Raw genomic sequence first — 14,303 nt, forward strand, 5'->3', positions numbered from 1 at the left:
CAGGAGATCCAACACACGATGCAAACAAACCAGCGAGGGACAGACGAAAGGAGAGTCGAAGTCAGGCAGGTAGTCGAGGAGCCATTGCAGGGATACACCATACTGCCCAGGAGAGAGGCAGACAGGAGGTCGGGGACAGAAGGCTGAGGTGCTATCCGGGAAGACGACAGGACGGAATGTTCAGGGGCAGGCAGGTTCGAATCTGTGTAGGCAGTCGGGAAATCGCTGGAGAGTCTTGCATGAATGCTGAGAACAATCTGGCACTGTGTGAATGGTGAGGAGAGTCTATATACCGGGTTAATAGGTGATCAGAGGCAACTGAGTGCAACAGGTGAGGAGAGTTAGGCTGATGAGAGGGGAGTGGCAGGCAGGCAGGTGAGGAGAAGGAGGGGCCGGTGGAAAAGTACTGGGAGGTGAAGTGGATGAGAATGAGGAGAGGGCAGACTGTGACAATCGTAATTTCGGCAGGAGATAAATTCACATTAGGCATCAATGTATGTAAATTCCATCCTGCGAAACCAGGCAGAAAATTAGAAGTTGGGAGCATATTCACTATTTCTTCCAAATTTCCAACCTATCTGTTAACCATTCTTTCCCGGGATTTCTGAGTCCCTACTGAAATAAGATACCCCAGTTGAACACAAACCTGGGACTACAGTGGAAAATATTAATAGACATTGCTGAGGCAATGTCAATACAGATTCAGACATTGTTTAGTTTAGTTTATTATTGTCCTGGGTCCCGAGTGACAATGAAAAGTTTTTGTTTGTGTGAATGGATGATAGTACATGCTCCTCTGGGCCAAGCACCCAAAGAGTCTCCACACTCCACCGCCATCTTGGTCAGTTCTGCTCGATAGAGGGTGATAATTTGGAACTTTCAAGCAATTTTCTCTCACAGGCACCAAAGTTCACTGAAGTTTAACATGGGAGCAGTGGAAGATGTTACTGTTGTCACACTCAATACAGATTTGGCAATGGTGCAAGATTTGGCAAGGAACTGCAGATGCTGATTTGCAAAAAAAGACACTCAGCGGATCAGGCAATAAATCTGGGGAACATTGACAGGTGACAGTTAAGGTCGGGACACTTCAGTTGCCAGGGTTTAGTATTTCTGATTATTAAGTGTTTTACACGAGCAAGCCTTATTTTATAAATAGTGCAAGACACATGAGAAAGTGTTTGTTTTCAATGGAATGTTCTTTCTTTCCAGATATAGTGAATCAGTTTGGAATGGAAACTATTATTCTGTACACGGGACTGATGCTGAAGAAAAGGATTGTGGTCTACCATCCTCGTATTGAAGCTTTGCAGGAATTTACCAGGTACATCCAACATGCAAGAGGCAAATATGGGCAGACTGCGTTCTCCAGTGGTTGAATTTTATATTTCATACTGTCCAATCTTTTTCTTTAAGCTGTTGGAACTATTTGAGACTAGACTAAGTGGGACCCGTTGGGTCCCAGTCACACGGGAGGCCTGGTCTCCCCTGTAATGAGTCGAGTTGTGCACACGTCAAGGTACAGCACATATTTATTAAAGTAATCTTATAACATTGGTCTGCAAGGTGTTACAGTAACTAGTAGCTACTCAGACCAAATTAAGTAAGCAAACTTCTGGTAATATAAACCGCATAGGCGGTGGAGCTTCTACTAACAAGCACTACAATTGGTTGGCGAGAAGTAACCAATCTACATCTCAAAACAAAATTACGCATAGATATGTGGATACATGGTGGCTAAACAATCCAGTAGCTGAAACGCTAATCCCGCATATGGGGAAGTATAGATGGTTACACAAAATCGCCGTATCTAATGGGTGGCCTGCTGACCCGTCCGCTGCGTGTGCGCTACGAATCCGCGTCTCCTTTCACCGGTGAAGTGACTGGAGAAGGGACCGGGGATATGACCAGGGACGGCACCGGGGACCCGCCGCTGGAGGTGGTGAAATAGGAGAGCTGGGCGCTGAACGCCGTGGAGAGGCCGCAGGGGACACAGTCTCTGGCAGTGGAGCAGTCGGCCCAGTAATGGGAGGGCATGTAAAACGTGAGACCTCTGGATACGGAGCCGCAGGACGTGGTTCCTTCACAGGAAGGAGATGTTGACGGTTGCGTCTGTAAATGGCCCCGTCCCCGCTTACCAGGTAAGAGCGTGGTTCTTTAGCAGGGCAGTGGATGTGACCCAGACGGCCATAGCCCTTGTTGGTCTGGAGGCGAACAACCTGTCCACTGGAGAGAGGTATAAGTGGTCCAAAGACTTGTCCAAAGAAACGTTTTTGTGAATCGCGCTTCAATTATAATTGTTTCTGGACCACGGGAGGAGAACAGAACTGTGGCTGCAAAAGCTGCTGGGGTACAGGCAGGGCAGCGCGGATTTGACAAGACATCGTTGGGCTGAAAAACCCAATATGGGATTATATGCATTAAAAATAAATAGAAATAAAAATACATATATCATGAACAAATTTAACACTCTACTAAACATTCAACAGGCGTTCCGATCGGCAGCGGCACAACAGTGGCTCTGCTGCAGTGTGTCCAGGTTGGTGGTTGGTGCGCGATACTTTGGCAGGGGGCAAAGTCCGTTTAGCAGTCTTATAGCTTGCGGGAAGAAGCTGAGGAGCATCCTGCTGGTTTTGCAGCTAATGCTCCTCTACCTCTTCCCAGATGGCAGGATGGAGAATATGTGATGCGATGGGTGGTAGGGGTCTTTGATGATGGAGATGGCTCTGCTGATACATCTCTTCCTGTATATGTCCAGCAGGAAAGGGAGTGGAGCACCAATAATCCTGCTGGCGGTCTTCACAATCCTGTCTAGTTGGTGCCGTTCGTACGCCTTGCAGCTCCCGAACCAGGAAGTGATGCCGTAGGTCAACGTGCTCTCGATTGTCCCCCTATAAAAAGTCCGTAGGTGTGTAGTGGGGAGACCTGCTTTACGTAGTCTTCGGAGAGGGTGTAGTCGCTGCTGGGCTCTCTTGACCAGTGCTGTGGTGTTGGCCGTGGACGTCAGGTCATCTGACAGGTGTAGTCCTAGGAACTTCATGCTGCTGACCCTTTCCACATCAGCTCCATCAATGTGCAGAGGTGTATGGTGTTGTTTCCCCGCCCTCCTGAAGTCAACCACCATCTCCATAGTTTTTCCCACGTTGAGAATGAGGTTGTGGGATTTGCACCAACCTGTGAGCAGCTCCACCTCCATCCTGTACGCCGATTCATCATTGTCACTGATGAGACCCACCACTGTTGTGTCATCAGCGAACTTGTTGATGAAGTTGTTGTTGAGTCTAGCAGTACAGTCGTGTGTCAGCAGACTAAACAGCAGGGGGCTTAGGACACAGCCTTGGGGTGAGCCAGTGCTCACGGCTATGGTTTTTGATGTCCTATTGCCCACCCTGACTGTCTGCTGCCGTTGCAACAGAAAGTTCAGGACCCAGTTGCATGTGCCAGCATCAACCCCCAATAGCTCCAACTTCTCCACCAGCTGCTGCGGAATGATTGTATTAAAAGCAGAGCTGAAGTCTATGAAGAGGATCCTGGCATAAGCATTTTTCCGATCAAGGTGTGACAGTACGAGATTCAGTGTTGTTGAGACTGCGTCCTCTGTGGATCGGTTGGCTCTGTAGGCGAACTGCAGTGGGTCTAGGTCAGCAGGTAGACTATTTTTGATATGCTGCATAACCAGTCGCTCAAAGCACTAGTTTTATGTTCCCATTTAAACATGGTAGTTGACATTTGAGTGCATTGGCAGAAATGTTGCAAATCTATGCTGGATTCAAGAGATGTTAATTTCATATTTTATATTCCAGGACATTGCCCACATTAACTTGGCATCGGCAGGACTGGTCAATACTACATCCTTACATGCACTTAAATCAAAATGAGCTTGAGGCACTGAAAAATTGCACTGGTAGGGGTACTTTTTTTTCCAATCTGCATGAAATCCTTTGCATTAGCTAATCCAATTTGAAAATACAAAGGGAAAAGCTTATTTTCCACATCTGGGATATTTTAAGTTGGCTTCGGGTCTCATGGTGTTCATTCATCTTGCAATAAACAGCGATTTGGTTTCCTCTTTAATGGACAACAAACATCTCGAGACTTTGGAAACAATTTTATCGGTTGGTTATATGTAGAATATAGAACAGTACAACATAGGAACAGGCCCTTCAGCCCATAATATACATGCAGAACATGATGCCAAGTTAAATGAGCCTCCTCTACCTGCACATGATTCTTATCATGCACGTGCCCATCTCAAAGTATTTTAAATGCCACTATCATTTCTGCCTTCCTCCACCACCCCTGGCAGCGCGTTCCAGGCACCCACCACTTCCTGTGTAGATAAAACTTGCCCCGCACATCTCCTTTTAAGTTTTGCCCCTCTCACTTTAAAGCAATGTTCTCTAGTCTTTGACATTTCCACCCTACGGAAAAAGGTACTGACTAACCAACCTACCTATGCCTCTCCTTATTTTATATACTTCCATCAGGTCTCCCCTGACCCCCTGATGCTTCAGAGAAAACAATCTAAATTTGTCCAACCTCTCCTGATGACTAACACTCCTCTAATCTAGGTAGGAAGTATTAGTTATAAGGAGAGGTTGGACATTCTGGTTAGCGTTCTGGTTAACCTCTTCTGCACCCTCTCCAATGCCTTTAAATCCTTCCTGCAATGGGGTGAACAAAACTGGGTACCTGACTCCAAAAGTGTCCTAACCAATGTGGCGCAATGTCCTATTCATTTCACATGCAGGTTACGTGGCTGGTTTCACAGACTTAAAGGTGACTGACCGGCCAGGCATCTACGATGTGTTTGTGAATTTGGTGGAAAGTGAGATCATCATCGCACCCCATGCTAAAGGTATCATTGGCATTATCTTGCCTCATTAATGTTCTTGAATCAGTGGAGTCCAGTTTCCCAATGGCGGCATAGTGGCGCAGCGGTAGAGTTGCTGCTTCACAGTGACAGAGACCTGGGTTGGATCCGGACTACGGGTGCTGTCTGTATGGAGTTTGTACGTTCTCCCTGTGACCACGTGGGTTTTATCGGTGTGCTTTGGTTTCCTCCCACATTCCAAAGATGTGCAGGTTTGGAGCTTAATTTTCTTTTGTAAATTGTCCCAAGTGTGTAGGATGCGAACGTGGGATAACATAGAAAATAGTGTACGGGTAATCGGTGGTCAGCATGGACTCATTGGGCCAATGGGCTTGACTCTATGCTGTATCTCTTTAAACAAACCTCAAATTTGAAAATGTTCTTCCTTGTTCATGACTTACTCCGTTACCTCTTCCAAACCTATATTGTCTGCTCCTATTCTGTCCTTAGTTTAGTTTAGTGATACAGCATGGAAACATACAGCCCATTGATCACCCGTTCACACTCGTTCTATGTTATCCTATTATCGCATCCACTTCCTACACACAAGGGAGAATTTACAGAGGCCTAAGTAACCTCCAAAACCCCATGTCTTTGGCATGTGGGAGAAAACTGGAGCAACCAGAAGAAACACAGGCAGTCACAGGGAGAACGTACAAACTCCATCCATCTGCCCCTGAGATCTGGATCGAACCTGTGAAGCAGCAGCTCTACCAGCTGTGCCACTGTGCTGCCCTGTTGTGCATTCCTAGATTTTATTCTGTGCCCATGCCTTTAGCTACTTACGACTACATTCTAGAATTACTTCCCCAAATCTTTCAATTTTTCTGTTCTCTTTTGTTTTCATCCTTATATTACATAATTCCCTTTATCATGTATCTGTACTCAAATGAAATCATGTATTGTCTTTCCCGCTGACTGGTTAGCACGCAACAAAAGTTTTGCACTGTACCTCAATACACATGACAATAAACTAAACTCAAATTTTACCATGTTAAAAGTACCTCATGGATTCAAATCACTGTTGTCCTTGCAAAAAGTGTTGCCAATGAGATTTCATGCACCAGTTAAAAATTATTTAATATGCCATTAAAGCTTACACTTTTTTCAATTGAATATTTTAAATTAATCAAACTTTTAAATTTCATCAGGTGCAGTTTTGTTATTGGCTCTTTTTGTGATTGAAGCAATTTGAGGATAGATTAAGCGTAAATGAAACACATTTCCATTATACTGAAGTATCTTGTTTCAAGTATGATTTATTTTATGTTGGATGATGGTGTAACCCTGTTATTTTTCATTAAAAAATTGTCTTGCTTTGGGTTTATCCAATTTATAGTTATTGATACCACAACAGCTATATGATCGATGTGAAGATATTCATAGATTTGGGAGTTTAGCATTTATTCGACAAATACATTGTAATTTTAATGCAATATTTATGCCGCTCTGGTGTCATGTATATCTCATTTCACTGTGACATTTTGTTGGCAATAATCATGTTATCAATCATTTGACTCACTGAGCATTCTCATGAAAGATAGATGAATATTGATATTATCAATATTTTCATAAGTTCTAGGAGGAGAATTAGGCCATTCCTCCCATAAATTCTACTCCGGTATGCTACCATGGCTGATGTATCTTTCCCTCTCAACCCCATTCTCCTGCCTTCGGCCCATAACCCCTGACACCCTTACTAAACAAGAATCTGTCAATCTCCGCCTTAAAAATATCCATTGACTTGGCCTCTACAGCCTTCTGTGGCAATAGATTCTACAGATTCACCACCCTCTGACTAAAAGGAATTACCCCTCATCTCCTTTCTAAAGGTACGCCCTTTTATTCAAAGTCTATGGCATCTGGTCCTAGACTCTTCCACTAGTGGAAACACCCTGTCCACCCTCACTCTATCCAGGCCTTTCACTATTCGGTAAAGTTAAATGAGGTTCCCCCCTGATCCTGTGAGTACAGGCCCAGTGTCACCAAATGCTCATCATATGTTAACCTAATCATTCCTGGGATCATTCTTGTAAACCTCCTCTGGACCCTCTCCATAGTCAACACTCCCTTCCTCAGATATGGGGCCCAAAACTGACAATAGACAATAGGTGCAGGAGTAGGCCATTCAGCCATTCGAGCCAGCACCTCCATTCAATGTGATCATGGTTGATCATCCACAATCAGTACCCCGTTCCTGCCTTCTCCCCATATCCCCGGACTCCACTATCTTTAAGAGCTCTATCTAACTCTCTTTTGAAAGTATACAGAGAACCGGCCTCCATCGCCTTTGAGGCAGAGAATTCCACAGAGATAAACTGTGGCCCCTGATTCTGGATTCCGCCAACATCGGGAACATATTTCCTGCCTCTAGCGTGTCCAAACCCTGAATAATATGTTTCAATAAAATCCCCTCTAATCCTTCTAAATTCCAGAGTATACAAGCCCAGCCGCTCCATTCTATCAACATATGACAGTCCCGCCATCCCGGGAATTAACCTGGTGAACCTATGCTGCATTGCCTCAATAACAAGAATGTCTTTCCTCAAATTTGGAGACCAAAACTGCACACAATACTTCAGTCATGGTCTCACTAGGGCTCTGCTCACAAAACGTCAAATGTGGTCTGACCAGTGCCTTATAGAGCCTCAGCATTACATGTTTGATGTTTGTTATTGTTTGATGGAAACATGGAACTATTTAAATATTTCTCTCACAGAAATAATGACAATGGGTAAGCTGCACAAAGATATAGGACAACTCATTGTCCAGTCAGCTGGTGACCCAGAGAAATCAGATGGCCAAGTGATTAAGGTAATTATTTAGTCATGAAATTCTCTGCAGATCTTCTGAGAGGCTCCAATGATTGTGTCATCCAGTGGCCACATTTACTTGTAATTATTTTCTTCCTTAATTGTCTGCATATTCAGGTCATGGGTAATGTTGATTGAATCCATTGGTTTGTTTCAGACTGGAATGTTATTCTATGCATGCTATCTTTTTTTCTCCCTCTTCTGAAGTTAGTTCTTATGTTAAATAATTGCTATGTTGCCACACTCTCTGGCATTGAAAGGGCATGAGAGCATAAGATAGAAGCAAAGGGCCACATGATATCTCAAGCATATTCTGGTGCTCAGTGCGATCATGACTTGTTCTGTGGCTGAAGTTCACATTGCAGCCTGATCCCCATATCCATTGATTCTCTTAGGGGCTCCAAACACTTGGTCTCAGGGCTGACCGACCATTCATAGCTCACTTTGTTGTGGACGAATAGTCAATGTGAAGCTATGTCTAAAAAGATGATGGTGAGGCTGCATTTTGAGTATTGTGTTCAGTTTTGGTCACCCTGATATAGGAAGGATGGCTTTAAGCTGGAAAGAGTGTAGAGAAGATTTGCAAGGATGTTGCCAGGATTCAAGGGCTTCAGCTACAGAGAGAGATTGGGCAGGCTTGGAGCAGAGGATCTTATAAGAGGTGTACAAATTAATAAGGGACATTTCACGGGGTAAAAATATCATGAACTGGAGGATATAGGTTTAAGTTGAGAGGGGAATAGATTTAATCGGAAATTGAGGGGCATTTTTTTTCCAGAGGGTTGTGCTTATATGGACCACAACTGCCAGAGGAGACAGTTGAAGTAGGTACCATAATAGCATTTAAAATATACCTGGACTGTGCATGGATATGGCACATGAATAGGAAAAATCTAGAGAAATATGGGACACATGCCGGCACATGTGAATTGGACAGCATTGCCGAGTTGGGCCAAGTGACATGCTTTCTATGACCCCATGACTGTAATACTTATACTTATTAGTATCACCTAATTTAGAAGTGATCAGATGTTTTCACCTTGATGATGATTTCAACTTCCATTGTTCCATCCAGGACATTTCACATAAAACAAAGGAAATATTGACCACTTTAGCCTCACTCGCGCCAGACGAGGAGGGGAAATCCAAGATCACTCTGGAGATCCTAAAGGAGCGGCGTTTTCCACCCGCTACCGAGAGCTTCCTGTATCACCTGGCAGCTGCTGAACAAATGTTGCAAATCTGACCACTGTTCTACCTTTCACATAGTGGGCCAAGATCAGTCAACAGAGAAGTACCCTCCAACCTAACTGCTCTGGTAGCAAAATGAATAAATGATTGAAATTGAACCTGCACCAGGCATCTCACATCTGACCTCAGTGATGTACGATAAATGGGACCTCTGCATGGCCATTGATTTTCTATGAAAATATTTCTATTAAAAGAACCTGCCACTTTTTGCTTTGATCATAAAAAAAAAAATTTCTTCAGAAGCCCTCAAAGTTTTTATCAGTTAAAAAATGTGTCCCTCATCGCAGTTCTCAGTCACATCCTCCAGCACATCGAGAGCATGGTTTCCTGCAACACCAAGCCAATTGGAACTTTGATCCCCAGCACGCTCTCATCTCTCTCCTGGCAGCCGATCACACAGAAGAAAGATATTTAAATCGTGAAATCCTGATTGAACACTCACAAGGAGTCTTGTGCAGTGTGGAATTTCGTCACAATGAGACCTTGGGAGGGGAAAAAAAATAGTGGGCCATTTCACATCTCCAACCGAACATGCAGACACAAGAAACGGCAGGTGCTGGAATCCTGAGTTAAACAATAAAGTCTGAAGAAGGGATCTGATCCAAAATGTCATCTGTCCAATCCTTCCACAGATGCTGCCTGACCTGCTGACTTCCTCCAGCATTTTGTGCTCCTCCAACTATTCTAACAAGTATTGAAGAATTTCTAGGTCAGTGGGTGCATTTGACATTTATAACGTTTGACATGGCATTCTTAATTAATATTAACACGCACAGGTCCAAATAGTCCAAAACCTGAACATCTCTTTTGGAGAAATAGTTCCACAAATTGTTGCAAACTAAGTTATCTTCTCTGAAATTATGCTTTGGAACAATTTTGGGTTACAGTATAAGAATTACTATTGTAAAGATTTATCATCATAGCCATGTGCCTGTTATTTACCTGCCCATTATTCTTCACCATCCTCTCCTAAACCTTCGAAGAGAGAGTTATTGACAAATGGTTGGATAAAGGCACAAGATGAAAAGATGTGAGATATGGAGGTACGAATAGAAGAGGCATGAAATGTGAAGCTAGAGGAAGGAAGTGGAAGTGGACGGGAGGAGGTGGTTGAAGAAATCCACAGAATCTTTCTTCCTGACTCTCCCTATACCCTGACATGTGACTCTATGATTAAGTCAATATATAATATACAAAATTATATGATTATGACTTAAGTCAATACATGGCATACTAAATTATAGTCTAAAATGTCTACTTTCTAACTATCTGTTTATCACATTGCTCGAAAGTAATTTGAGAGATTATGTATTCAAGCCATCTCCCAGGTACAGAACTGATAAGAATGTGTTTCTAATTGAACTCATTAATTTAATTAATTATAATGAATTCTGAGGTAAACAAATTATTATTGGCTCCTTGGAATAAAATGGTTACAGATTACATGCACAAATATGCATCACAGCCCTCAGACACAGATCAGTAGATGTAGCATAGAATCTATTTCTACTCCAAGCCCAAGCTTGTCATGAATGCCATGGTTCATCAGATACAAAGCTCCATTTCTCTCAGTAACAAGCGATTGTAATTGCATAGAGAGGATCAGGCTGACATATGAACTGTGTAAATGCATCGAAAATGAGCAGATACATACATAGTGTCAAAAAGATTAAGTTATTGATTACTGCACTTGAATCGTTTGCGAGGAGAAAGCTGTAAGAATAATTTTGATTTTACAGTGAGAGAAATGCACACAAAATAGATTTCTCACCATTGAAAGAATCATTGAGTTGTACAAATGGGTTCTTTGGTCTTTTCCTACCACTTACTGACACTAAGGGATAGCTACAAGCACATCAGTAGATGAAACTCTAGCGCTCCCAGCAGAAACCCACATAGTTATAGGAGGATGTACAAACCCCCATATAGAGAACACCGATGGTCATAGCTGTGTGTCTGAGGGCCTGCACTTGTGTCTTTGTTAGTGGATGACTAACACTTGATGAACACTTGAAGCTTATTTTTTATAGAATATGTGCAGAAATAAGCCATTCGGCCCACCGAATCTACACCGACCAGTGATCGCCATACACTAGCAGTATCCTACACACACTAGGAACACTTTACAATATTTACCAAAGCCAATCTTTAGATTGTACGTCCTTGGGAGTGTGGAAGGATACCGGAGCACACGGGGAAAACCCATGCGTTCACAGGGAGAATGTACAAACTTCATACAGACAATACCCGTAGTTAGGATCAAACCTAGATCTCTGGCTTTGTGAGGCAGCAACTCTGCCACTGCACAACCGTGTATATAGCCCATAAGGAAACTTTATTTCACATAAAACTCCATTTACTGGCCTTGTTTGGAATTAGTTGCCTTCCCTATCAGACTTTGCCTCAGTTCTCAATGAAGTTCTCATTGATCCCTGCTTGAATTAATATAGTGGTTGAGGTCATTAAAACCTGATCTGTAAATGTAAAGAGGACCCTACTAGCTTCAGCTTCTTAAATCCAGTCAATCATGATTGAGGCATGAAAGAAGACGTTGAAATTGTGGATGAGGAATTAAATGTCAAGCTCTGAAGCTAATTCTAGCATTGACCCACACAACACTTTCTTTCCTCTTCTCTCTTCATCTAACACCCTTATGTCTCCTTTGACACTTATTCCACCCTCTGCCAATGAGTTCCCCTCACTGTACTGTTCATTTGCCAGACTTTGTTGCGCTCCCTCCTCACTTTTTCCTCCCCTTTACAATTGATCTGAAGAAGGGTCCCTACGCATAATGTCGCCTGTCCATCCCCTCCACAGATGCATTCTGACCCGCTGAGTTGCTCCAGCACTTTGTGTTTCCTCTCGCTAAAGGTATGTTTCTTTCCTTTAATAAGATTTACAGAATTAGATTCTTTACATTTTTTAAAGCTTTAAGATGTCTGCTCGTCTATCTAGCACAGGAGATTCTTTAATACGGGAAAGAGAGATCAGAAGATAGAAACAACATGTTGGAGAGAGCCTTCTTCAGAATCGCAACGTCACACATTCCATTCCTTCGCTCCAGACATGCTGCCTGTCCCGCTGAGTTACTCCAGCATTTTGTGTCTATCTTCGGTTTAAACCAGCATCTGCAGTTCCTTCCTACACTAGATCAGTTTGGTAGTAGAACCGAAGATAGACACAAAAAGCTGGAGTAACTCAGCAGGACAAGCCACATCTCTGGAGAGAAGGAATGGGAGACGTTTCAGGTCGAGATTTTTCTTAAGACTGGAAACATGGGACATTTTCAATAAAGAGTGAAATTACCAACCAGAAAAGAAGGAACTTTAAGTATGCGTATTATTAAAATGCATGATGGATATTGATCACTTATGGCTGAGGGTTAAAGTGAGCTTTGAGCCACTTTGGTGTGGAGACCTGAGCTTATCTGTGAAAGGCACATACTGGGGTAACTCAGTACCCCAGGAGAACAATCGGAAGAAGTGTCTTGATCCAAAACGTTACCAATCCATGTTCTCCAGGGATGCTGCCCCGAGTTACTCTGAGTTACTCCAGTTACATAGAAACATAGAAATTAGGTGCAGGAGTAGGCCATTCGGCCCTTCGAGCCTGCACCGCCATTCAATATGATCATGGCTGATCATCCAACTCGTTATCCCGTACCTGCCTTCTCTCCATACCCTCTGATCCCCTTAGCCACAAGGGCCACATCTAACTCCCTCTTAAATATAGCCAATGAACTAGCCTCAACTACCCTCTGTGGCAGAAAGTTCCAGAGGTTCACCACTCTCTGTGTGAAAAAGGTTTTTCTCATCTCGGTTTTAAAGAATTTCCCCCTTATCCTTAAGCTGTGACCCCTTGTCCTGGACTTCCCAAACATCGGGAACAATCTTCCTGTATCTAGCCTATCCAACCCCTTAAGACACTTTGTGTCTTTCCTTGGTAAACCAGTATCTGCAGTTCTACATCTCGAGGTGTTGTCTGTATTTTGGCAGCAGGCACTATCAAGATGTTGACAATGATTTGTGGAGTGCACCTGGGGATCCAGAGCTGGATCATTTCATCTAAGAGGATGAGCCAACACCAGTCGTCTTGCTGATGGTGGCCTTCCACCATAGTCCTGGGAGATAGGGAGGAAAGGATTCATGAGGGAAGCTATTAGGAATTTTGGGAACGGAGAACATTTGTACTGCTCCCTGCATATGTGAATTGCCCAAGGGCCACATTACCCAATAGAGTGGTTTGAAGATGTTGCTCACCATGTGAAATGTTTTTAGGCAGGTACATACTGTGTATATATTTATATATTTGACCTCTGAAAGGATGCAGTAAAATAAAAAAAAGACACAAAGTGCTGGAGTACCTCAAGTGGTCTGGCAGCATCACTGGAAAACATGGATACGTGACATTTTGAGTTGGTACCCTTCTTCAGACTTGACACGACACCTCTCTCTGGTCTCCAGAGATGCTGCCTGACATGCAGAGTTCTCCAGCACTTTGTGTCTATTTGTAAACCAGCATCTGCAGTTCCTTGTGTCCACTGTCAACTAAAGTTGAGTTTGTCTTATGCACAAGCGCAGTGAGTTACAGGTACAGTGAAATTCTTACGTGCAGCAGCATCACAGGCACATAGTCTCAGACAACACATAAAGTACATAAGTTACATATAAAGTCTGCAATGCAGTAAAATGTAGAAAATACTGTCCCAAAAGAAGCAAGACATCGGAGCAAAAAAGAATTTCATTAAAAAATTAGAATGTGATGTCTCCATGGTAAAACCTCTGCACAATCACCACATGAACACTGATCACACCCACTGGTTTGAGATCTCTGCGCCGAGCAGTCACTGACTTCATGAATGGGTGAAAACTGATACACCATCACACAACAAAGGATGCTTAATTTATAGAGCATCATTAAATGCCGAAATGTCTGACCTGTGAAGGGTTCTTTGACGTGTATCAGAACATAGAAAGTACAACAATATAGGTGAGAAACATAATGTTTATTTCAATTACAATGGATCTCAATGTTTTACATTCATTATTCTAAACATTTTACCAGCAAGTAACATTTTTGCAATGATCGGACTCCTGAGGTACTTGTGTTGTGTGCCAAACATCTAGGCTTAACAATGATATGCCAGATGAATAAATAATCCTCGTGCAGAAAGCAACCCAGCGATCAGCTTCAGTGGCCCTCTTTCACAAACCTCTATTGTAATAAAGTTCATCTTCCGTTGTGTTTGCTTGAATTAAAGGTTCTAGTTTGCTCTTGTTTATCTGAAATTAAAATCAAATATTACTTTGCTTTCTGGACTTGAGAGAAATAAAACACATTTACCTTGTAGAGTGCAATTCTACTTT

General features: G+C 42.9%; 2 protein-coding genes across 6 annotated transcripts in view; one reads left to right on the forward strand and one right to left on the reverse strand.

Annotated features, from left to right (window-relative positions):
* dennd10 (DENN domain containing 10) overlaps window positions 1-14,286 on the forward strand; it is a 27,835-nt gene extending 13,549 nt beyond the window's left edge. For both annotated transcript variants that reach the window (XM_055646949.1, XM_055646950.1), the window contains 5 exons: window positions 1,213-1,324; window positions 3,804-3,904; window positions 4,751-4,858; window positions 7,593-7,687; window positions 8,762-14,286. In XM_055646949.1, the coding sequence (XP_055502924.1) occupies window positions 1,213-1,324; window positions 3,804-3,904; window positions 4,751-4,858; window positions 7,593-7,687; window positions 8,762-8,932 (587 nt within the window). In that variant the 3' untranslated portion in view covers window positions 8,933-14,286. The remainder of the gene's footprint in view (window positions 1-1,212; window positions 1,325-3,803; window positions 3,905-4,750; window positions 4,859-7,592; window positions 7,688-8,761) is intronic.
* Window positions 13,924-14,303, reverse strand: part of sfxn4 (sideroflexin 4) — a 21,222-nt gene continuing 20,842 nt past the window's right edge. For all 4 annotated transcript variants that reach the window (XM_055646955.1, XM_055646954.1, XM_055646952.1 and 1 more), the window contains one exon: window positions 13,924-14,219. In XM_055646955.1, coding sequence (XP_055502930.1) covers window positions 14,142-14,219 — 78 coding nt within the window. In that variant the 3' untranslated portion in view covers window positions 13,924-14,141. The remainder of the gene's footprint in view (window positions 14,220-14,303) is intronic.

The sequence above is a fragment of the Leucoraja erinacea genome, chromosome 15 (assembly GCF_028641065.1).
Source record: "Leucoraja erinacea ecotype New England chromosome 15, Leri_hhj_1, whole genome shotgun sequence".
Classification (NCBI taxonomy): Eukaryota; Metazoa; Chordata; class Chondrichthyes; order Rajiformes; family Rajidae; genus Leucoraja; species Leucoraja erinaceus.